Source organism: Cherax quadricarinatus, chromosome 33, assembly GCF_038502225.1.
Source record: "Cherax quadricarinatus isolate ZL_2023a chromosome 33, ASM3850222v1, whole genome shotgun sequence".
Lineage (NCBI taxonomy): Eukaryota > Metazoa > Arthropoda > Malacostraca > Decapoda > Parastacidae > Cherax > Cherax quadricarinatus.
Genome location: NC_091324.1, coordinates 20,936,984 through 20,964,627, shown reverse-complemented (window position 1 = coordinate 20,964,627; position 27,644 = coordinate 20,936,984). Strand labels below are relative to the sequence as shown.

The following is a 27,644-nucleotide window of genomic DNA, read 5'->3' as shown; positions in this document are numbered from 1 at the left end:
TTTAGTAACACGCAGTATGTGTGTATAGCCTGGCACACACACGTGCGCGCACACACACACACACACACAACGAGGCTAGGAGTTGCTTTGACCACCACAAACCCAACTCAGTACACACACACACACACATGATCACATAAGCAAAGCAAAGCTTGTGATCATGGGAGATATTAGTCGCGTGGAAATAAACAGGAAGAGCTGAAAGCCACAGAATAAAACCAGAAGCCGTGAGGCCTAAGAGGACTGGGTTGGTGACAGAGAACTTCGCTTCAGTATGTCAAGGAGAAGGATAACCACGCAGGGCTGACGACTCCAGTATTCACCAACACCAACTTACCATCCTTGAAATCCCCTACAACACTAAAAAAATGGGAAGTGGGACCTTCCCACCACACAAAAAGTAGACAATAGTGAAAGCATTAACTTATGTAAAAAAAAAAAACTGGGTAATATCTGAAAACGAAAAATACAAGTTTAATCAAAATCTCTGCAGAAGCAAGATGACTTCAGACGGCGATTCACAACAGAAATGATATCACATTGCAAATAACAAAGAAGAAGAAGATAAAGATAATGCAGAAGAAGAAAAAAACGAATATGCATAGCTGAGAGGAGAGGCTGAGCAACAATTTGAAAATGACATAGCATCGAGAGCTAAATCTGAGCCGACGTGACTATAGTGAACATCAAGACGAAAACGACAGCAAAGGAATAGGTAATAAGACTGAAGAGTGAAGGAGGAGAGCTCACAAGAAATTATGGCTAGACAAACCATACAAGGTGTTTTCAGAAGAAATGGGGACAATACCAAAGTCAACAAAGAAAGAGTACACTAACGATAAACGGAAGCAATGCACACACCAGAAGAGGTGACGAGACACCTGAGTGAACTGGATATCTCAAAGGCATTGTGACCAGTGTCTCTCCGTGGAATTGCATATCTCAAAGGCATTGTGACCAGACAGTATCTCTCCATGGAACTGGATATCTCAAAGGCATTGTGACCAGACAGTATCTCTCCATGGAACTGGATGTCTCAAAGGCATTGTGACCAGACAGTATCTCTCCATGGAACTGGATGTCTCAAAGGCATTGTGACCAATGTCTCTCCGTGGAACTGGATATCTCAAAGGCACTGGAACCAGACAGTATCTCTCCATGGAACTGGATATCTCAAAGGCACTGGAACCAGACAGTATCTCTCCATGGAACTGGATGTCTCAAAGGCATTGTGACCAGACAGTATCTCTCCATGGAACTGGATGTCTCAAAGGCATTGTGACCAATGTCTCTCCGTGGAACTGGATATCTCAAAGGCACTGGAACCAGACAGTATCTCTCCATGGAACTGGATATCTCAAAGGCACTGGAACCAGACAGTATCTCTCCATGGAACTGGATATCTCAAAGGCATTGTGACCAGACAGTATCTCTCCATGGAACTGGATGTCTCAAAGGCATTGTGACCAATGTCTCTCCATGGAACTGGGTATCTCAAAGGCACTGAGACCAAACAATCTCTCTCCATGGGTTCTGAAAGAGAGAGCCAGAAGCACTGTGGGAGCCGCTAGATAAAATATAAAAGCCAATTGATAAAGGGCAACTACCAGAAGTGTGGAAGACAGCAAATGTAGTCCCAATATTTAAAAAAAAGGGAGACAGGCAAAATAAAGTTATAAGTCAGTGGCATTGGCAGGCAAACTATTTATGAGAGTGAAGAAGATGATCGGAAGAAGAGTGGTTTCATAAACAAGAAGAACAGCGGTTTCATAAATAAGAGCGGTTTCATAAACAAGAAGAAGAGGTGTTTCATAAACAAGAAGAAGAACGGTTTCATAAACAAGAAGAGTGGTTTCATAAACAAGAAGAAGAAGGGTTTCATAAACAAGAAGAGCGGTTTCATAAACAACAACCAGCACAGTTTTCAAGATAGTGAATTCTGTCTCACAGATTCTGGGTTCTATTAAGGGTAACAGGAGAGAGAGAGAGAGAGAGAGAGAGAGAGAGAGAGAGAGAGAGAGAGAGAGAGAGAGAGAGAGAGAGAGAGAGAGAGAGAGAGAGAGAGAGAGAGACATAGGTGGACTGAATATTCTTGGAATGTAAGAAGCCATTTGACACCGTTCCACACAAAATACTGGGGCGAAACTTTGAGTAGCATGCAGGAATAACAATGGATTAAAGAACCAACAGGATAAAAACAAAGAATAACTGTATAAGGAAAGATGCATCAGAATAAGCAGGCGTGAAAAGAGGGATCCCGCAAGGATTTTTACTGGTTCCAGTACTCTTTGTGGTGCAGGTGAGACATTTGCGGGAAAACAGTTTATGTAAATGGTGATGTGAAACTAATGGGGATAATAAAAACAGGAGAGGACTAGCAAAGGCTAAAAATTGATCTGTATAAGTTGGATAATCCTAACAAATACAAGGGCGCAGTTGGAAGTTAAAAACACAGATGAGTCCCAAGACTTGTCAGAAAGTACTTCTTCAGGCTCAAAGTGGTTAGGAAATGGTCAAGGCAAGGTCTTTACATAGCTTCATGAACAGGTACGACAAGGCTCACGAAGCCTGGAGTGAAGCCAGTAGCGACCAGCTGTGGTGGCAGGGGGTTTCCCTCCCTTTTCACTCTCTCTCTCCACTGAATGGGTTGCCAGCTTGCCCACACTGGCAACTTTGTCCATAAACAAATGAAAATCGGGGTCACTGGATTAATGTCAATGATTATTTGTGTACCCGCGTGTACTTTATACCCTCTCAGTCTTCCCACTTTCTGCCCTCTCGCTATTCCCTCTCTCTGCCCTCTCAGTCTGCCACTCAGAGCGGGGTCATGCAGACTGTCACAGGCGAGGGGCTCCTGCCACAGATACCATCTCCACTCCACCGTGAGAATCAGAGAGGATACTGTAACTGGCCAGTCAGACTCGGACATTCTCGTGTGGCTGTCTCACTGACTAATCAGCTTGCTCATCGTCTTCTGTCTGCCTTGACTGCCTATTTAAACTGTCTTGTTTCTTTTGCTTTGCGTTTACTGGCCAATCATGCTGTGTTTGTTATGACAATTTCAATTGACCAATAAGACTGCTTTTTTACTTCTCGCTGACTTAACTGACCAATCAGAAAAACCTACTCTTTAGCTGCCTCGCCTGATTAATAAGACAGCTTGATTTTCTCCCCCTCACATCCTCACCTGGCAAATCAGGTAACTGATTTCCCTTCGCTGGCTGCTTTAAGGTGACCAATCAGTGTTCGGTTTCCTTGCCCCCTCACCTGGCCAGTCACAGAGCAGGGATTTTCGCCGACTCCACAGCCTACCAATCAAAAATCGAGTTTTCCCTGATTGGTGGAGGAGATAGGCCACGCCCATCCGTTGCTTGTCATTGACAATTTGTGGTCGTGGACAGGAGTATTGATTCTGTGGGAGACACGGAGGAGGCAGCCACGGTGGAAAGGTGTGGCACTGATTGCTCTGATTTACTCGGGATAGGCTGCGATTGGCTGTACTCACAGTTGTGTGTGTGTGTGTGTGTGTGTGTGTGTGTGTGTGTGTGTGTGTGTGTGTGTGTGTGTGTGCGTGTGTGCGTGCGTGTTTCAGGTGATATGTTTGGTGTGATGTGACGCCCAAGTCTTCCTCATACCAGTGGACCTTGTAGCTCGTACCCATTATTGAACATTCTTGTAAACTGTTGTACATTATTGCACATTGTTGTACACTGTTGTAGCTCCTTGTATGTTATTGCACATTACTGTGTGCTAGGGCTAAGAAAAAGTATGGAAGGTAAAGAACTCAAGAAAACAAAGAGTTGAGCCGAGGAACCAGAAACGAATATACCTGGATAAAGAGAGAGGCCAAGCGACAATGCGAGTATAACATAGCATCAAAAGCCAAATCTGACCCGAAGTTGTTATACAGTCACATCAGGAGGAAAACAACAGTCAAGGACCAAGTAATCAGGCTGAGGAAGGAAGGAGGGAAGCTCACAAAGAGTGACCAGGAAGTGCTCAGCACAAGATTCAGAGAAGCATTCACAGTGCTGTACTTAATTGAGAATTGTACAGTCCCTTTCATTATGACGATTTTAATCACTTGGGTGATATATCCAAGAATTTATTCATTTTTATTTTTTTTTAGAATTCGTGGATCAATCATTTACTCGGTACCCTTCGTCGAATTATTTTTTTCAGTTACAGGTGGAAAATAGTCTTACTTCCACGAGTTTTTCACGCATTTTTAAGCAGGTTAGCGAGGCAAGAGTTGCCGTTCGTGAAATCCTGTTCTTCCAAGATTAGCCTAGTTTTCTAAAGGCATTCTGCTAGTTTCTTGTTATTTTCTTCACCCGGTTTGCTAGCCAGTAATATCGGATGACAATTTAACACTGCCTTTCTCTTGCCTCTCTTGAATATTGTGAAGACAGTTGTCTGCTCCCAACGATTTTTTGGTTCTCTGTCATTATGGACTCCCTGCATCTGATGGGCCCATCTTACCTCTGGTTTGCCTTTACTGGCCATCAGGGTGTATGTTGTAATGACAACCTAAACTGGCCACTTTGACTGTTTTTCTCTACTTCTCGCTGCCTTAACTAACCAATCAGAAAACCCGACTTCCTCCTTTAGCTGTCAAACCTGATTAATAAGACAGCTCGGGTTTCTTCCCCTCACTTCATATTATGTTAGTGGTTTATCCATAAATTTTAAAGGGGTGGACGGGTAAGCCAGCGGAAGCCAGATGACCAAAGGCTTCAGCTGCAGGTCATTATATGAGTTAGACCCGCGTCAGGAAACACTTGTCCTATTTCCTGACAAGCCTTTCCTAACTTAACCTTTCATCCCCCCTCACTTTCCATCAACTTCCTTAGTTGATGATCAAAAATCCTCTTCATTTTCGCAGTTTCTGGTAACAGGATATTCAGTTGAGCATTTACTGTGGAAGTTTTTCTTGACATTCATTCTTGTTCTTCAAGTTAAGTTTCAGCTTTTGTTTGCAACTTTTGAGCGGACACACCTCCTCGTCCCTCGTGGTCTTGGTGGAAGTATTACGGGCTCTTTTATTGCCTTCTTTGTTTCCTCGCGTTGGCATTGTTTCGATTTTTTTTCCATGCTTTCTTTCTTTATATTCTTTCTTATATTGTCTGTTGAACCAGGAGGTTTCTTTACGTTTTCGTCTGGTCTTTCTCCGTGTGTGGAGTTCTGTCTTTCTTGTCTTTCTCTGTGTGTTGGGACTCATCTTTCCTGTCTGTGTCGTGTTTCGCTTTTCTTGCCTTTGTTTGTGGGAGCTCATCTTACCTGTGTGTGTGTGTGTGTGTGTGTGTGTGTGTGTGTGTGTGTGTGTGTGTGTGTGTGTGTATGTGTGTGTGTGTGTGTGTGTGTGTGTGTGTGTGTGTGTGTGTGTGTGTGTGTGTGTGTGTGTGTGTGTATGTGGGGAGGACTTCTGTCTCTTCTTCACTTTCAGACACATTTTAATTCTCCTAACTCCAGTAATTCTCACGGTATCTAGCGTTGAATTCTTAGAGTTATTATCCCTGGTTCAGGACAACTCACACAAACACAACTGGAGTCACCTGTCATGTGTCCAGATTTTCCTTTTCCCAGCTGGTGTTTTCTTTGTCAGGAAACAGTCGAGAATCTCCTGGCGCGGCTCTTCTTCACTCCATTCAGAAAAAAAAATCACCACTTCTATCTGCAATTCACCTCTTCTACTTGTGGCTGTAGGGAAAGGGGGAAGAAGTCAAGTATCAGCTGCTGGACCCCATTTTTGAAGAGGGGAGCAGTGAAGTGTGGGCTGGAAAGGAAGGGAGGGGGACGTTTCCATATGGTGGGGTTGAGGGGGGAGGGGAAAAACAAGGGGAAGCAAGATGTGCTTGGTTATGTTATTTCAACTAACTTTTCAGAGTGTGTGTGTGTGTATGTGTGTGTATGTGTGTGTATGTGTGTGCCTGTGTGTGTGCCTGTGTGTGTGCCTGTGTGTGTGCCTGTGTGTGTGCCTGTGTGTGTGCCTGTGTGTGTGCCTGTGTGTGTGCCTGTGTGTGTGCCTGTGTGTGTGCCTGTGTGTGTGCCTGTGTGTGTGCGTGTTTCTCTCATTTTTGCATATAATTATTGCTTGGGAAAAACAGTGCCGTCCTTTTCTTCAAAATCCTCCATCACACCAGATCCTCCATCACACCAGATCCTCCATCACACCAGATCCTCCATCACACCAGATCCTCCATCACACCAGATCCTCCATCACACCAGATCCTCCATCACACCAGATCCTCCATCACACCAGATCATCCCTCACACCAGATCCTCCATCACACCAGATCCTCCATCACACCAGATCCTCCATCACACCAGATCCTCCATCACACCAGATCCTCCATCACACCAGATCCTCCATCACACCAGATCCTCCATCACACCAGATCCTTCATCACACCAGATCCTCCATCACACCAGATCCTCCATCACACCAGATCCTCCATCACACCAGATCATCCCTCACACCAGATCCTCCATCACACCAGACCATCCCTCACACCAGATCCTCCATAACACCAGATCCTCCATCACACCAGATCCTCCATAACACCAGATCCTCCATCACACCAGATCCTCCATCACACCAGATCCTCCATCACACCAGATCCTCCATCACACCAGATCCTCCATCACACCAGACCATCCCTCACACCAGATCCTCCATCACACCAGATCATCCCTCACACCAGATCCTCCATAACACCAGATCCTCCATCACACCAGATCCTCCATCACACCAGACCATCCCTCACACCAGATCCTCCATCACACCAGATCATCCCTCACACCAGATCCTCCATAACACCACATCCGCCATCACACCAGATCCTCCATTACAGCAGATCCTCCATCACACCAGATCCTCCATCACACCAGATCCTCCATCACACCAGATCCTCCATCACACCAGATCATCCCTCACACCAGATCCTCCATAACACCACATCCGCCATCACACCAGATCCTCCATCACACCAGATTCTCGATCACACCAGATCCTCCATCACACCAGATCTTCCATCACACCAGATCCTCCATCACACCAGATCCTCCATCACACCAGACCATCCCTCACACCAGATCCTCCATCACACCAGATCCTCCATCACACCAGACCATCCCTCACACCAGATCCTCCATCACACCAGATCTTCCATCACACCAGACCATCCCTCACACCAGATCTTCCATCACACCAGATCATCCCTCACACCAGATCCTCCATCACACCAGATCCTCCATCACACCAGACCATCCCTCACACCAGATCCTCCATCACACCAGATCCTCCATCACACCAGACCATCCCTCACACCAGATCCTCCATCACACCAGATCTTCCATCACACCAGACCATCCCTCACACCAGATCCTCCATCACACCAGATCTTCCATCACACCAGATCCTCCATCACACCAGATCCTCCATCACACCAGATCCTCCATCACACCAGATCATCCCTCACACCAGATCGTTCATCACACCACATCCTCCATCACACCAAATCATCCCTCACACCAGATCCTCCATCACACCAGATCCTCCATCACACCAGATCATCCCTCACACCAGATCCTCCATCACACCAGATCCTCCATCACACCAGATCCTCCATCACACCAGATCCTCCATCACACCAGATCCTCCATTACATCAGATCCTCCATCACACCAGATCATCCCTCACACCAGATCCTCCATCACACCAGATCCTCCATCACACCAAATCCTACAACACACCAGATCCTCCATCACACCAGATCCTCCATCACACCAGATCCTCCATTACATCAGATCCTCCATCACACCAGATCCTCCATCACACCAGATCCTCCATCACACCAGATCCTCCATCACACCAGATCCTCCATCACACCAGATCCTCCATCACACCAGATCCTCCATCACACCAGATCTTCCATCACACCTGATCCTCCATCACACCAGATCCTCCATCACACCAGATCCTCCATTATACAAGATCCTCCATCACACCAGATCCTCCATCACACCAGACCATCCCTCACACCAGATCCTCCATAACACCACATCCGCCATCACACCAGATTCTCCATCACACCAGATCCTCCATCACACCAGATCCTCCATCACACCAGATCCTCCATCACACCAGATCCTCCATCACACCAGATCATCCATCACACCAGATCCTCCATAACACCACATCCGCCATCACACCAGATCCTCCATCACACCAGATCCTCCATTACCTCAGATCCTCCATTACAGCAGATCATCCATCACACCAGATCCTCCATCACACCAGATCCTCCATAACACCACATCCGCCATCACACCAGATCTTCCATCACACCAGATCCTCCATCACACCAGATCCTCCATTACCTCAGATCCTCCATTACAGCAGATCATCCATCACACCAGATCCTCCATCACACCAGATCCTCCATCACACCAGATCCTCCATCACACCAGATCATCCATCACACCAGATCCTCCATAACACCACATCCGCCATCACACCAGATCCTCCATCACACCAGATCCTCCATAACACCACATCAGATCCTCCATCACACCAGATCCTCCATAACACCACATCCGCCATCACAGCAGATCTTCCATCACACCAGATCCTCCATCACACCAGATCCTCCATCCTCAGATCCTCCACACAGATCAGATCCTCCATCACACCAGATCCTCCATCCTCATCACACCAGATCCTCCATCACATCCTCCATTACAGATCCTCCATTACAGATCATCCATCCATCACACCAGATCCTCCATCACACCAGATCCTCCATCACACCAGATCCCATCACATCTTCCATCACACCAGATCCTCCATCACACCAGATCCTCCATCACACCAGATCCTCCATTACAGCATCACACCAGATCCTCCATCACACCAGATCCTCCATTACACCAGATCCTCCATTACAGCAGATCATCCATCACACCAGATCCTCCATAACACCACATCCGCCATCACACCAGATCCTCCATCACACCAGATCCTCCATCACACCAGATCCTCCATCACACCAGATCCTCCATTACAGCAGATCATCCATCACACCAGATCCTCCATAACACCACCCTCCACCTCCATCACACCAGATCCTCCACCACACCAGATCCTCCATCACACCAGATCCTCCATTACAGCAGATCATCCATCACACCAGATCCTCCATCACACCAGATCCTCCATCACACCAAATCCTCCAACACACCAGATTCTCGATCACACCAGATCCTCCATAACACCAGATCTTCCATCACACCAGATCCTCCATCACACCAGATCCTCCATCACACCAAATCCTCCAACACACCATAATCTCCATCACACCAGATCCTCCATCACACCAGATCCTCCATAACACCACATCCGCCATCACACCAGATCCTCCATCACACCAGATCCTCCATCACACCAGATCCTCCATCACACCAGATCCTCCATTACAGCAGATCATCCATCACACCAGATCCTCCATCACACCAGATCCTCCATCACACCAAATCCTCCAACACACCAGATTCTCGATCACACCAGATCCTCCATCACACCAGATCTTCCATCACACCAGATCATCCCTCACACCAGATCCTCCATCACACCAGATCCTCCATCACACCAAATCCTACAACACACCAGATCCTCCATCACACCAGATCCTCCATCACACCAGATCCTCCATTACATCAGATCCTCCATCACACCAGATCATCCCTCACACCAGATCCCATCACACCAGATCCTCCATCACACCACACACACCAGATCCTCCATAACACCAGATCCTCCATCACACTACATTCTCCATCACACCAGATCCTCCATCACACCAGATCCTCCATCACACCAGATCCTCCATCACACTCACATCACACCAGATCCTCCATCACACCAGATCCTCCATCACACTACATCCTCCATCACACCAGATCCTCCATCACAGATCCTCCATCACACCAGATCCTCCATCACACCAGATCCTCCATCACACTACATTCTCCATCACACCAGATCCTCCATCACACTACATTCTCCATCACACCAGATCCTCCATCACACCAGATCCTCCATCACACCAGATCCTCCATCACACCAGATTCTCCATCACACCAGATCATCCATCACACCAGATCCTCCATCACACCACACCCTCCATTACACCACATCCTCCATCACACCACATCCTCCATCACACCAGATCCTCCATAACACCAGATCATCCATCACACCAGATCCTCCATCACACAAGATCATCCATCACACCAGATCCTCCATCACACCAGATCCTCCATCACACTACATTCTCCATCACACCAGATCCTCCATCACACTACATTCTCCATCACACCAGATCCTCCATCACACCAGATCATCCATCACACCAGATCCTCCATCACACCAGATCCTCCATCACACTACATTCTCCATCACACCAGATCCTCCATCACACTACATTCTCCATCACACCAGATCCTCCATCACACCAGATCCTCCATCACACAACATCCTCCATCACACCAGATCCTCCATCACACTACATTCTCCATCACACCAGATCCTCCATCACACTATCACACCAGATCCTCCATCACACCAGATCCTCATTCACACTACATCCTCCATCACACCAGATCCTCCATCACACTACATTCTCCATCACACCAGATCCTCCATCACACTACATCACACCAGATCCTCCATCACACCAGATCCTCCATCACACCAGATCCTCCATCACACCAGATCCTCCATCACACCAGATCCTCCATCACACTACATTCTCCATCACACCAGATCCTCCATCACACCAGATCCTCCATCACACTACATCCTCCATCACACCAGATCCTCCATCACACTACATTCTCCATCACACCAGATCCTCCATCACACCAGATCCTCCATCACACTACATTCTCCAACACACCAGATCCTCCATCACACTACATTCTCCATCACACCAGATCATCCATCACACCAGATCCTCCATCACACTACATTCTCCATCACACCAGATCCTCCATCACACTACATTCTCCATCACACCAGATCCTCCATCACACTACATTCTCCATCACACCAGATCCTCCATCACACTACATTCTCCATCACACCAGATCCTCCATCACACTACATTCTCCATCACACCAGATCCTCCATCACATCACACCAGATCCTCCATCACACTACATTCTCCATCACACCAGATCCTCCATCACACTACATTCTCCATCACACCAGATCATCCATCACACCAGATCCTCCATCACACTACATTCTCCATCACACCAGATCCTCCATCACACTACATTCTCCATCACACCAGATCCTCCATCACACCAGATCCTCCATCACACTACATCCTCCATCACACCAGATCCTCCATCACACTACATTCTCCATCACACCAGATCCTCCATCACACTACATTCTCCATCACACCAGATCCTCCATCACACTACATTCTCCATCACACCAGATCCTCCATCACACCAGATCCTCCATCACACTACATTCTCCATCACACCAGATCCTCCATCACACCAGATCCTCCATCACACTACATTCTCCATCCATCACACCAGATCCTCCATCACACTACATCCTCCATCACACCAGATCCTCCATCACACCAGATCCTCTCCATCCTCCATCACACCAGATCCTCCATCACACTACATTCTCCATCACACCAGATCCTCCATCACACCAGATACTCCATCACACAAGATTCTCCATCACACCAGATCCTCCATCACACCAGATCCTCCATCACACCAGATCCTCCATCACACTACATCCTCCATCACACCAGATCCTCCATCACACTACATTCTCCATCACACCAGATCCTCCATCACACCAGATCCTCCATCACACCAGATCCTCCATCACACTACATTCTCCATCACACCAGATCCTCCATCACACCAGATCCTCCATCACACTACATTCTCCATCACACCAGATCCTCCATCACACTACATCCTCCATCACACCAGATCCTCCATCACACTACATTCTCCATCACACCAGATCCTCCATCACACCAGATCCTCCATCACACTACATTCTCCATCACACCAGATCCTCCATCACACCAGATCCTCCATCACACTACATTCTCCATCACACCAGATCCTCCATCACACTACATCCTCCATCACACCAGATCCTCCATCACACTACATCCTCCATCACACCAGATCCTCCATCACACTACATTCTCCATCACACCAGATCCTCCATCACACTACATTCTCCATCACACCAGATCCTCCATCACACTACATCCTCCATCACACTAACACAACCTCTCACCATCATTAACGGTCTATCCTTCCGCAATAGGATCCATTCCCCTTTCATTAAAATCCTCCTCCCTTATTAGGATTCTAGTATCCTTACTAGGATCTACGACTTTTATGATGCTACATTTATGATCCTTCGTCCTTTATTAGGATCCTTCATCCCTTAGCATCCTTCATCCTTTATTAAGATCCTTAGTCCTTTATTAACATCCTTCATCCTTTATTAGGATCCTTCGTCTTTTACGATCCTTCATCCTTTATTAGGATCCCTCATCCAATATGATCCGTCATCCTGTATTAGGATCCCTCATCCAATATGATCCTTCATTAGGATCCCTCATCCTTTATTAGGATCCTTCAGCCTTTATTAGGATCCCTCATCCTTTATTAGGATCCTTCAGCCTTTATTAGGATCCCTCATCCTTTATTAGGATCCTTCAGCCTTTATTAGGATCCCTCATCCTTTATGATCCTTCATCCTTTATTATGATTCTTCGTCCATTATGATCCTTTATTAGGATCCTTCATTCACCTGGAGTAGGTTCTACCACCACCTGCATTAGGTTCTACCACCACCTGTAGTAGGTTCTACCACCACCTGTAGTAGGTTCTACCACCACCTGTAGTAGGTTCTACCACCACCTTCGGTCGGTTCTACCACCACCTTCGGTCGGTTCTACCACCACCTTCGGTCGGTTCTACCACCACCTTCGGTAGGTTCTACCACCACCTTCGGTAGGTTCTACCACCACCTTCGGTAGGTTATACCACCACCTGCAGTAGGCTCTACCACCACCTGCAGTAGGTTCTACCACCACCTTCGGTAGGTTCTACCACCACCTTCGGTAGGTTCTACCACCACCTGCCGTCAGAACCGTAGCACCTACATTGAGGTCTCTAATCTCAACTCACCACTGTCTATCGCTTATCTTCTGTCTATTACGAGAGACTTTATTTCTGCAGCCATTCATTCCGTTATTTATCTCAATCAATGCATTATTCATTCCGTCATTCATAGCATCCTCCATTCCGTCATTCATAGCATCCTCCATTCCGCCATTCATGGCGTCATTCATGGCGTCATTCATAGCATCCTCCATTCCGTCATTCATAGCATCCTCCATTCCGCCATTCATGGCGTCATTCATGGCGTCATTCATAGCATCCTCCATTCCGTCATTCATAGCATCCTCCATTCCGCCATTCATGACGTCATTCATGACGTCATTCATAGCATCCTCCATTCCGTCATTCATGACGTCATTCATAGCATCCTCCATTCCGTCATTCATCTCATTCGCTACATCAGTTTTTCGGTAATGTTCGTTTCATTTTCTCATTGCTCATTTTTAGCGATTTTTTGTAATTTCCCAGAATGTATTTTTCATATATTAAAAAGTCTGATTAATTTGTATATTTTTAATTCATATGTATTGTTCCTCTTTTATTTTTCACCTGTATATATATATATATATATATATATATATATATATATATATATATATATATATATATATATATATATATATATATATATATATATATATATATATATATATATGTGATATATATATATATATATATATATATATATATATATATATATATATATATATATATATATATATATATATATATATATATATATTGCCGAATACGTAAAATTTGTCAATTAGCAAGAACTCATTTAAAATTAAGTCCGTTCTAAAATTTTTTCTTATACGTTTAAAGATATGCTTTTTTCATTTATGTTAATGTAAAAATTAATAATTTTGTACCAAAAAAACCTTAGAAAACTTACCTAACCTTATTATAACAAGCGCAATTTAATTTAGCCTAATCCAACTAAATATATTTAAAAAAATATGTTTATAATAATTTAATAATAAACACAATGAAATATTTTTTCGTTAGGTTCAGAATGATTTTTGCGAAATTATTGCATAAACAAATTTTCGTTTGTCTTATTCGGCAAGAAGAGCGTTGCTATTTAAGCCAAAAATAGCAAGTTTTACCTATTCGGCACGACATATATATGTTGCTTCCTCATTAATTTCCTTCACGTGTCTTACCTCTTTCGTTAATTTTTACTTCATCTTACTCAGATCTTTTTTTTTCTCATGTTTCGTTCACGTCTTCCACGCTTCTCTCCCTCTCTCGTCTTACGCTGCTTTGCCTCTAATTTACTCCTTCCTCATTACTTTCACTTCTCTACACCCCTTCTCTCTCTCTCTCTCTCTCTCTCTCTCTCTCTCTCTCTCTCTCTCTCTCTCTCTCTCTCTCCTCCCCTCTCACAGTAAGTCCTAATTGTGTTTTCTGTGTGTTTCCTTATAGGTAAATAACAGAGCAGAGAGAGAGGATGGCAGCGCGGGAGGATGGCAGCGGCGGCAGCAGCGGCAGCAGTGGTAACACACTCTCGCCTATGACCAGTGGTAGGGGTGGTAGGCTCAACCAAATTAGTTCTCACATTAATATCATTATAACACAAGCTTCGTGTCTCAGCATGTGCTATCCAATTGGGAATATTCATCTTGTAGCATTGTTAGGTTGTGGCAGAAATTTCGATTTTGACACATGCAGCCGCATTAAAATATGCATATTGGTTTTTATGGAATCTTATAAATCTGTGAGAAATTGTGTGATCGAACCACTAACTCAGGAATCTCCGGATGCAAGTGTGGTCATAATGTGGTCTCCGAATTCGCAGTGGGTAAACGAGAAAAATAAGGTTACTTGCGACAGTGTATCCAAGTCTTCTCGCAGCATCTAGTGACCTTCCTCTGGTATTCTTTGTTCTTCTCGTCAGTTGCGAGTCGTCAGCAAACAGAGATTCATAGAAAGTGAGGTCCCCTGCCAAATCACTTACGTAGAATAAAAAGAGTAATGGCCCTAGTACCGATCCTTGGGGAACCTCACTGGTTGCTCTCACCCTATCCTCATGGTTCCTCCCTTTCCGTCACTCTCTGTCTTCTTTACTAGTCTCCAGCAGAACCATTGAGGCTGAGGGACTGATAACCTTAAGCTACTTCTCCACATCTTTCACCGTCTCCAGCATTATTCTCTGTAGTGGACTGACAAAGCCACTCGTTAACGATACGTCTCAACAGTAAAGATACACAAATATTGCACATGTGATCTATTTGAGCACCTGTCCTTCCTTCTATCCCCGTTTGCAACTACGAGCTTGAGTCAATATCTTTCAACGGGAATTTTTTCGGATGCTTTCTTTTAGTGCAAGAAACACAGCCCACTCATCTTTGTCTCTCTTGCATGATTTCTCTCATTCTGGCACAGAATTCCGGCAAGTTCGTAAATCTTCCAATCGCCAAATCCTTCTTGAAGTTCTTCAGTACAGTGCCTCTTCTCCCGATGCATCACTAATCTCTTTCTGATTATCATTTCCAGCATTTTCCAGCACTTCCCTGCGTGCATAATATGGTCTTTCCACAAATAATTGTATCACCTCTACGCTGTTTTTGAAAACAAATTATATTATTATTATTATTATTATTATTATTATTAGTTGTTGTTGTTATTGTATGTGGTATAAACCTTGGTAATAAATACCGACAAACTGGTTTAGAAATACACGTTAAGACAACATTGGGACATTATTAGAAAATATTTCGGTCCTGGGACCTTGATCACTTCTAAAGTGATCAAGGTCCCAGGACCGAAACGTTTTCTCATAAATTTGTCCTAGTGTTTGCTCACGTGTCCTTTTAAACGAATTAACTATATGTAATTAAAGCCTTAAACAACACCAGATAATTTCCCAGTTCTCTAATATTTGTCCTGTATCTAGTGACTTGTTATATATAGGCCCAATAGACTCGTTAAATTCTTCCGCCCCTTCTTTCAGTACCCAAGGAGTTGTAGTACTGTTAGCTTCCATGGCTATAAAAGTATCCAGTTCTCTTAGCAGCCTCTTCCCTCTTTACGTCAATATCAGTGTGTGTGTGTGTGTGTGTGTGTGTGTGTGTGTGTGTGTGTGTGTGTGTGTGTGTGTGTGTGTGTGTGTGTGTGTGTGTGTGTTCTCACCTTTTTGTGCTTACACATTTGTGGTCACCGCTCCTGGCCACGCCTTCGTTGATCGCTACTGTGTACTCACCTATCTGTGGTTGCAGGGGTTGATCCATTGCTCGACCCCTTTCTTGTTCTTTTTACTGTCGCTTTCTCTTTCTCCTTCACCCTCTCCTTTACTCTCTTCCTTACCCTTTTTCTATCTCCCTTCTCCTCTCTCCCTTCTCCTCTCTTCCTCTTCCTCTCACTAGCTCCCTCACCCTCATTATAACCCTGTCACTCTCTCCCCCAGTCTTACATGCTCTGATCTTGTTGACTCTCGTCATCAAGGTCACAGTGCCAGCACCGCATAATTAAGCTGTTCTACACATTACGGTTTAAGCGGCATTCACTGTATTCCAGGGCAGGTGTAAGTGTTGTTTGGCACGTGTGTGTGTGTGTGTGTGTGCGCGCGTGTGTGTGTGTGTGTGTGTGTGTGTGTGTGTGTGTGTGTGTGTGTGTGTGTGTGTGTGTGTGTGTGTGTGTGTGTGTGTGTGTGTGTGTGTGTGCGTGTGTGTATGTGTAAGACTAGGCCTTTCTTCTGGCTTACGTTCTCATTAAAACAGCACACAAACACTATTCTTCAGGAGGTCTGTGTTTACTTTCTCGTATATCCATTATACGGTACTAGCTAATTACAATCTTCTTGCAAGCATTTTTAGTCATTTTTATTTCATATTTTTTACACAGGATTTTTGCATCAACAAGCAGTTGTTCAGTTATTTATTTAGTAAAGTGTGGCTTTCCCACTGACATTTTCCCTTGACAACATTCCCCTCTTATCACTATCCAGCGTTCATGAGAAATTTTTTCCTGTCTATTGCAGCGTTTTTTTTATTTCACTCACATGCTGTAGTCACCAGGTTAGTCTTTCATGGTTGCCTAATTGAGTTTCAAGCCTATCGATTACACACTACTAGTGAAGGATCCTTTAATCCCCAAATTAGCAATTAAAGTGACCTCTCAGATTTTCTCACATGGAAGAGGAAACACAAGAGCCTCATCTCTACGTCATCCAGGGCCGCCAGTCTTCAGACTGATTAATGGCTCTCTGAACGTTGCAAATATGACGTTTTCATTGTGTTACATGTGCAGTGTGGGCGCACAGCGTCCCTGTCTTGATGATGACGTCAGCTGCTGCTATGTACTTCTGGTTCTGCTGGGAATGTGGATTCAGGTCGCCTTGATCTTGCTCAAGCAAGCGTACTCTCCCCTGTTACAGACGATTCAATGTTTGCACGGGTTTCATGATTCTACCAGTTGACCTTCAAGCGGATACATGATTCCGTAGATATACCTTCACGGGACATATAATCCTGTAAGAATAGCTTCGTGTGGTGCACGAATTTACAGAATATATCATATATAATTTCACAGGTATACCATCATTGGATATATAATTCTACTGGATTACCTTCACGGGGATATATCATTCAGTAGGAGGGTTATTTGTCTGTGTAGGTATTAATTTGACCATTTTTATTTTAAAAACTGATCTTTTCCGTCTGCTTGGAAAAAATACAGAAATTTATCAATGAAGGCACAAAAAGGTGGGAATTTACCAGTATTGAGGTACCAACACTCTTATATGGTTGTGAGGCATGGAATTTAAACGTTGCACTGAGGAGGAGGCTGAAGGCAGTGGAGAAGCTACATGTGAGTGCTCTGGGTGGCATGAATATTATACTGAGAATTGCAACTGTGCAAATTAGAAGACGAAGTTTAGTTACAAAATACAATTCAGAGTACAGATGAAGGGTTGTTGAGGTGGTTGAGTACTTAGAGAGATTGAAGCAGTATAGAATGATTAGGGGGATGTGCTCAATAATAACCCACATAAAGACACAGGAGATTATATGGTCTGTATATTTCGATCCCCTTTTGGGATCCTCTTCAGCAGATACATAAGTGAAATGAGAACAAGAATATATAAGGAAGGTTGCACCTCAGACGGTACATGTGAATGGAGGGACATGTCAAGCAGTGGGTGGGTGAAAAGACAGGTCCTGAAGTGAAGCTAAAAATTTGGGTAGGAAGTTCCTTTGCGCTATGTGATTCCTAATGTTGTGCTGCGTTCTGTGTTAGGTTGAGCACTGGTATGTGCCTCTTGAGGGCGAATTTTGAAAAGACATCTGGTTTGAATTGCCCCTGCGAGATGTTAAAATTGAGAGTGGTAGCTATGAGAGGAGATTCTATGATTTCGTATTTGTAGCTGCAGTGTGATTTGTGTTTGATGGTGGCAGCTTCCCAATGAATATTATGATTGCTGACACTGGTGGAGGGTGGAAAGATGGAGGGACAGGGAGGGAGGGAAGGAGGGACAGGAAGGGAGGGAAGGACAGGGAGGGAGGGAGGGAGGGAGGGTGTAAGAGAGGTTTTCAACAGTAGTAGCTTCGAATCTCCAGGCGGCAAGTGTAAGAGTGTTAATTCTGAGGCGCTATTGGAGTCTAAAGAAGATAACACTTACGATGGGACTGAGGGAAACCTGTTATCTGGACTTGAGTTCTGGTGAAGTACAGAGTGTCAGCACTCTGAAGCAGGGGTGAGTGGGGGCTATGTTGCTATTCGGAGGATCAGCTGAATTCCATGTCTTCCTCAGGAGAGACAGTTATTGCAGGAATATTGGTGATTTCCCTACCGTTTGGTGTACTAGCCTTGGTTACAATAATATATGTACACCAAACAGGGAGTAGAATAAAATGACCTCAGAGGCACCCACACCACCGTATGTCCTCGGATCAAGGTAACACATCTAGCTCTGCTGGATGCTTGATTATTGTAGGATTTGGTGGTCCTGTGGGTTAGTGTCATGCGGTTTTCGCTCACCATGAGGCGGGCCAAAACAACATGAGTTCGAGTCCTTGGCTAGTCGCAGTGTTGCTATTGATATATATATATATATATATATATATATATATATATATATATATATATATATATATATATATATATATATATATATATATATATATTGGTAAAGCACTGCGTACCTTGTTCCAAGGTTCGTAGGTTCGAGTCTCCTTCAGCCAGAGATCAATGTTTGTGTATATTTCGCCTGCTCTTGCGAATTCCTTGCACACACACACACACACACACACACACACACACACACACACACACACACACACACACACACACACACACACTCGTGGAGGAGTCACGCGGTTTGAGCTCGTGTTTTGGTGGTAATTTCTGACTGTGCCATAAGGAATAGAGTGTGGGATATAGGCGTGTGCACGCATGAGAGTGCATATAATCACTTAAGCCCCGAAAAAAGGAAATATAAGTGATCACAGAAAAGAAAACAAAGGAAATAGTGACTAAGTGTTTAGTGGGGGCCGTTGGAAGGGTGAACGGTTGTGTCAGGCCTAAATAGTGTTGCCATAATAACGCAGTGGGGTATTTTGAAGAATAAGTGCGACTCAAGACCAGGGAGATAAGAGATATGTATAGATGTGTCAGTAAATACAGTGAGTGAAAAAATTAGATGAGCTAGAGACCACAGTGCCTACAGGAAGTTAGTGGAAAAATTACCGAGAAGCATCAAGCATTTTCATACTGGGACCCAGGAGGACGACAACATTACTCCACTGCCAGCCACAAGTAATATTCACCTAGTTTGAGTTGCATGGGGTCAGCACCAGTCTCTAGCTGGAAATTGGGGGTCACTCTCCTCGAGGTATCAGAATTAGAATAGGCAGCATTTACTGGCATTTAATAGAATTTATTGAGGTTTAGGAGAGTTAAGCAGTTAATGATACATAGCCTAGTATGAGAGGTAGCCTAGCGAAGCCTAGCATACAGCATTGAATGTAATTTTAGGCACAAGATAGTACAATGGGGACCAAGAGATAGGGTACATATGAAAAACATATGTAGTACATACGAGGGAAATAAGGACTGCTTACATAAATACACACACACACATACACACACACAACACACACACACACACACACACACACACACACACACACATATATATACACACACACATACACACACACATACACACACACACACATATACATACACATACACACACACACACACACATACATACACACACACACACACACACACACACACACAAACACACACACAAACACACACACATATATACAGGATTTCACACCTTTATGTGAATTTACGTAATTTTAGGCACACAAGACAGTACAGTGGAAACCAAGAGATAGGGTACATATGCAAAACATATGTAGTATATACGAGGGAAATAAGGACTGCTTACATAAACGCATGCATACACACACACATACATGCACACTAGGTGAGAACAGGATCTGCTGTTAGGCACTTCAATAGCTGTAGCACACACACACACACATACACACATACACAAAACACACACACACACACACACACACACACACACACACACACACACACACACACACACATATACAGGATTTCACACCTTTATGTGAATTGACCCTCTAACCCTTCCTTCTCTCTCTGTCTCTTTGTCTCTTTTCCTCTCTTCCTCTCTCTCTCTCTCTCTCTCTATTCTTCTCTCTCTCTTACTCTTTCTGTTTCTTCCTCTCTCTCTCTCTAAATCTTTCTCTCCCTTCCTCTCTCTCTTCCTCTCTCTTCCTCTCTCTCCCTTTCTCTCTCTTCCTCTCTCTTTTTCTGTCTTCCTCTCTCTTCCTCTCTCTTTTCCTCTCTCTCTTCCTCTTTTTCTCTCTTCCTCTCTCTTCTCTCTTCTTTCTCTCTCTTCCTCTCTCTCTCTCTCTCTCACTCTTTTCCCTTCTCTCTCCCCTCTCTCCTCCTATCTTTCCCTTCTCTCCTCTCTTTCTCTCACTCTCTCCCCCTTTTCCTTTTCACTCTCCCCCTCTCTCTCCTTCTACCTTTCCCCTCTCTCTCTCTCTCTCTCTCTCTCTCTCTCTCTCTCTCTCTCTCTCTCTCCTTTACTAAAAAAAAAAAAAATGGTTGGGACTCGTAGGAATCAGGGATCAGATGACAATGGTATTGGTAGGGAGGAATGGATGGAGGAGCAGTGGAGAAGGATGGAGCAAGAATGGGAGAGAAAATTAGGAGAGCTTTCTGAAAAAATGGAGAAAGAGCTCTCTGCGAAATGGGAAAAGAGGTTGGAGAAGGAGACGAAGAAATGGGAGGCACAAGTCGAAACTGCAGTAGACAGGGTAAGGGTCCTAGAGTTTGAGGTAAACAGGCTGAAGCAAGTCTCACGGGCAGTGACCAGAGAAGACACAGCATATGAAGCTGAGAGGATGAACAGAAAGGAAGGAGATATGAATTATGCAAAGGTCATATCAGCCTGCAAAGAAGGGTCAGGGAGTAAAAGGAAAGAGCAGCTGGGTGCAGATAGAGAGGGAGATAAGTCGAATGCTGAGGCACAACCATGCTACCAAGAGCCACTGGAAAAATCAAGGGAGAAAATTACCATATACAGACAGGAACCAGAGTCACAGAGGAAGAGGCAATGTGAGGGGGAAAAGGCAAAATCAGTATTTATCCATGGGCTTCGGGAGAGAGAGGAAAAGACACACTGAAAGACGGCAGGAAGAAAGAAAGGAGATTGGGAAAATCATCACGGAAATAGGGGGAGAAGACATGGACGAGATTGTAAATTTTCAGAGAATAGGGGGGTACGTGAAGGGGAGAAACCGACTGATCACGCTGATTCTCAGGACAGAAACAGTGAGGAACAGGATCCTCCAAGAGAAACCAAGGTTGAAAAACTCGGAAGAGTACAAGGTGCTCCTAGACAGAGACAGAACACAAACAGAGAGACAGCAGCTGAGGGAGAGGACAAAAAAGCGAAAGGAGATAGGAAAGGAAACAAGGATGGAACCAGCAGAGGTCATTCAGAGCAGAACAGAGAAGCAAGGGCAAGCACACACACAACTATCCTCAGAACCCCACAACCTATCACACCATCCCAACACAAACTACAATCCATACCCACAGCTTCCACCCAACCCCCAATCATAGAATCCCACAGTATGCTACCAGGTCTCCCACCCCCACAGGCCCCCCAAACCACAGTATTGGAAAGGAAACTGAAGGTATGGTACACAAACGCTGATGGAATAACAAACAAGTGGGAGGAGTGGCACGAAAGAGTCAAAGAGACATCACCGGACATCATAGCGCTCACAGAAACCAAGCTTACAGGTATGATAACAGATGCCATCTTTCCAACGGGATACCAGATCCTGAGGAAAGACAGAAGGAACAGGGGGGGGGGGGTGGAGGAGTGGCACTGCTGATCAAACACCGATGGAATTTTGATGAGCTGGAGAGAGGAGACAGTGGAGAAGAAAGTGATTACATAGCGGGAACGCTTCACTCTGGAGGTCTCAAGGTGGTAATTGTAGTGATGTATAACCCACCACAGAACAGCAGGAGACCAGAGCATGAGTATGACGAGAGCAATAGAGCGATGGTTGACACACTGGCTGCAGTGGCCAGAAGAGCTCATGCATGCAGGGCAAAGCTCCTGATCATGGGCGACTTTAACCACAAGGAGATCGACTGGGAGAACTTGGAGCCACATGGGGGCCAAGATACATAGAGGGCTAAGATGATGGAAAACTTCATGTACCAACACGTAAGGGACACTACAAGAGAGAGAGGAGAGGATGAGCCAGCAAGACTGGACTTAGTATTCACCTTGAGCAGTGCAGATATTGAGAACATCACTTATGAAAGACCCCTTGGGGCCAGCGATCATGTGGTTTTGAGCTTCGAATATACAGTAGAGCTACAAGTGGAGTGGGAAGCAGGAAGACCAGGACAAATGAAACCAAATTACAGGAAAGGGGACTACACGGGAATGAGGAACTTCCTGAACGAGGTTCAGTGGGACAGAGAACTGGCAGGGAAGCCAGTTAATGAGATGATGGAATATGTAGCAACAATGTGCAAGGAGGCTGAAGAGAGGTTTGTACCCAAGGGAAACAGGAATAATGAAAAAGCCAGGATGAGCCCATGGTTCACCCAAAGGTGCAAGGAGGCAAAAACCAAGTGTGCTAGGGAATGGAAGAAATACAGAAGGCAAAGGACCCAGGAGAATAAGGAGAGCAGTCGTAGAGCCAGAAACGAATATGCACAGATAAGAAGGGAGGCCCAACGACAATATGAAAACGACATAGCAGCGAAAGCCAAATCTGACCCGAAGCTGTTATACAGCCACATCAGGAGGAAAACAACAGTCAAGGACCAGGTAATCAGGCTAAGGAAGGAAGGAGGAGAGACAACAAGAAATGACCGTGAAGTATGTGAGGAACTCAACAAGAGATTCAAAGAAGTGTTCACAGAGGAGACAGAAGGGGCTCCAGAGGGACGGAGAGGTGTGGCACATCACCAGGTGCTGGACACGGTACACACAACCGAGGAAGAAGTGAAGAGGCTTCTGAGTGAGCTAGATACCTCAAAGGCAATGGGGCCAAATAACATCTCTCCATGGGTCCTGAGAGAGGGAGCAGAGGCGCTATGTGTACCCCTAACAACAATATTCAATACATCTATCGAAACAGGGAGATTGCCTGAGGCATGGAAGACAGCAAATGTAGTCCCAATCTTTAAAAAAGGAGACAGACATGAAGCACTAAACTACAGACCAGTGTCACTGACATGTATAGTATGCAAAGTCATGGAGAAGATTATCAGGAGAAGAGTGGTGGAACACCTAGAAAGGAATGATCTCATCAACAGCAGCCAACATGGTTTCAGGGACGGGAAATCCTGTGTCACAAACCTACTGGAGTTCTATGACAAGGTGACAGCAGTAAGACAAGAGAGAGAGGGGTGGGTGGATTGCATTTTCTTGGACTGCAAGAAGGCGTTTGACACAGTACCACACAAGAGATTAGTGCAAAAACTGGAGGACCAAGCAGGGATAACAGGGAAGGCACTACAATGGATCAGGGAATATTTGTCAGGAAGACAGCAGCGAGTAATGGTACGTGGCGAGATGTCAGAGTGGGCACCTGTGACCAGCGTGGTCCCACAGGGGTCAGTCCTAGGACCAGTGCTGTTTCTGGTATTTATGAACGACATGACAGAAGGAATAAACTCTGAGGTGTCACTGTTTGCAGATGACGTGAAGTTGATGAGAAGAATTCATTCGATCGAAGACCAGGCAGAACTACAAAGGGATCTGGACATGCTGCAGACCTGGTCCAGCAATTGGCTCCTGGAGTTCAATCCCACCAAGTGCAAAGCCATGAAGATTGGGGAAGGGCAAAGAAGACCGCAGACGGAGTACAGTCTAGGGGGCCAGAGACTACAAACCTCACTCAAGGAAAAAGATCTTGGGGTGAGTATAACACCAGGCACATCTGAAGCGCACATCAACCAAATAACTGCTGCAGCATATGGGCGCCTGGCAAACCTCAGAACAGCATTCCGACATCTTAATAAGGAGTCGTTCAGGACCCTGTACACCGTGTACGTTAGGCCCATACTGGAGTATGCGGCACCAGTTTGTAACCCACACCTAGCCAAGCACGTAAAGAAACTAGAGAAAGTGCAAAGGTTTGCAACAAGACTAGTCCCAGAGTTAAGAGGTATGTCCTACGAGGAGAGGTTAAGAGAAATCAACCTGACGACACTGGAGGACAGGAGAGATAGGGGGGACATGATAACGACATACAAAATACTGAGAGGAATTGACAAGGTGGACAAAGACAGGATGTTCCAGAGATTGGACACAGTAACAAGGGGACACAGTTGGAAGTTGAAGACACAGATGAATCACAGGGATGTTAGGAAGTATTTCTTCAGCCACAGAGTAGTCAGGAAGTGGAATAGTTTGGGAAGCGATGTAGTGGAGGCAGGATCCATACATAGCTTTAAGCAGAGGTACGATAAAGCTCATGGTTCAGGGAGAGTGACCTAATAGCGACCAGTGAAGGGGCGGGGCCAGGAGCTTGGACTCGACCCCTGCAACCTCAACTAGGTGAGAACTAGGCGAGTACACACACACACACACACACAAACAAAACGAAGTGCAATAGAGAATGGAAAAAGTACAGAAGGCAGAGAACACACGAAAATAGGGAGATCAGTCGCAGAGCCAGGAATGAGTACGCACAGGTAAGGAGGGAGGCCCAGCGACAGTATGAAAATGACATAGCATCGAGAATCAAGACTGACCCGAAACTGTTGTATAGCCACATCAGAAGGAAGACAACAGTCAAAGACCAGGTGATCAGATTAAGGACAGAAGGTGGAGAACTCACAAGAAATGATCAGGAGGTATGTGAGGAGCTGAACAGGAGATTTAAGGAATTTTTTACAGTAGAGACAGGAAGGGCTGTGGGAAGCCAGCACAGAAGGGAACATCAAGAGGGAATATACCAACAAGTGTTGGATGACATACGAACAACTGAGGAGGAGATGAAGAAGCTCCTAAGTGACCTTGACACCTCAAAGGCGATGGGACCGGACAACATCTCCCCATGGGTCCTTAGAGAAGGAGCAGAGATGCTGTGCGTGCCTCTAACCACAATCTTCAACACATCCCTTGAAACTGGGCAACTACCTGAGAAATGGAAGACAGCTAATGTAGTCCCCATATTTAAGAAAGGAAACATAAACGAGGCACTAAACTACAGACCTGTGTCTCTGACATGTATTGTGTGCAAAGTCATGGAGGAGATTATCAGGAGGAGAGTGGTCGAACACCTGGAAAGGAACAAGATTATAAATGAAAACCAGCATGGGTTCATGGAAGGCAAATCTTGTATCACAAACCTCCTGGAGTTTTATGACAAGGTAACAGAAGTAAGACAGGAGAGAGAGGGGTGGGTAGATTGCGTTTTCCTAGACTGCAGGAAGGCCTTTGACACAGTTCCCCACAAGAGATTAGTGCAGAAGCTGGAGGATCAGGCGCACGTAAAAGGGAGGGCACTGCAATGGATAAGGGAATACCTGACAGGGAGGCAGCAACGAGCCATGGTACATGAAGAGGTATCACAGTGGGCGCCTGTTACGAGCGGGGTCCCACAGGGGTCAGTTCTAGGACCAGTGTTATTTTTGATATATGTGAACGACATGATGGAAGGAATAGACTCTGAAGTGTCCCTGTTCGCAGATGACGTGAAGTTGATGAGAAGAATTAAATCGGACGAGGATGAGGCAGGACTGCAAAGAGACCTGGACAGGCTGGACATGTGGTCCAGTAACTGGCTTCTCGAATTCAATCCAGCCAAATGCAAAGTCATGAAGATTGGGGAGGGGCAAAGAAGACCGCAGACAGAGTATAGGCTAGGTGGACAAAGACTACAGACCTCACTCAGGGAGAAAGACCTTGGGGTGACCATAACACCGAGCACATCACCGGAGGCACACATCAACCAAATAACCGCTGCAGCATACGGGCGCCTGGCAAACCTGAGAATAGCGTTCCGATACCTTAATAAGGAATCGTTCAAGACACTGTACACTGTGTATGTTAGGCCCATACTGGAGTATGCAGCACCAGTCTGGAACCCACACCTGGTCAAGCACGTCAAGAAGTTAGAGAAAGTACAAAGGTTTGCAACAAGGCTAGTCCCAGAGCTCAAGGGAATGTCATACGAGGAAAGGTTAAGGGAAATCGGACTGACGACACTGGAGGACAGAAGGGTCAGGGGAGACATGATAACGACATACAAGATACTGCGGGGAATAGACAAGGTGGACAGAGATAGGATGTTCCAGAGAGGGGACACAGGGACAAGGGGTCACAACTGGAAGCTGAAGACTCAGACGAGTCACAGGGACGTTAGGAAGTATTTCTTCAGTCATAGAGTTGTCAGCAAGTGGAATAGCCTAGCAAGTGAAGTAGTGGAGGCAGGAACCATACATAGTTTTAAGAAGAGGTATGACAAAGCTCAGGAAGCAGAGAGAGAGAGGATCCAGTAGCGATCAGTGAAGAGGCGGGGCCAGGAGCTGAGTCTCGACCACTGCAACCACAATTAGGTGAGTACACACACACACACACACACACACACACATATATATATATATATATATATATATATATATATATATATATATATATATATATATATATATATATATATATATATATATATATATATATATATATATATATATATGTATATATATATATATGTATATATATATATATATATATATATATATATATATATATATATATATATATATATATATATATATATATATATATATATATATATATATATATATATATATATATATATATATATGTCGTGCCGAATATGTAAAAC

At 44.9% G+C, this 27,644-nt stretch overlaps 1 protein-coding gene across 3 annotated transcripts in view; it reads left to right on the top strand.

The window, feature by feature from the left end:
• The window catches only part of Syt14 (Synaptotagmin 14), a 136,340-nt gene that overhangs the window by 8,370 nt on the left and 100,326 nt on the right, over window positions 1-27,644 (top strand). For 2 of the 3 annotated variants that reach the window (XM_070090898.1, XM_070090897.1), the window contains exon 2: window positions 14,677-14,774. The exons of the other annotated variant lie outside the window; for it this stretch is intronic. In XM_070090898.1, coding sequence (XP_069946999.1) covers window positions 14,702-14,774 — 73 coding nt within the window. In that variant the 5' untranslated portion in view covers window positions 14,677-14,701. The remainder of the gene's footprint in view (window positions 1-14,676; window positions 14,775-27,644) is intronic. 3 annotated transcript variants of the gene reach the window in all.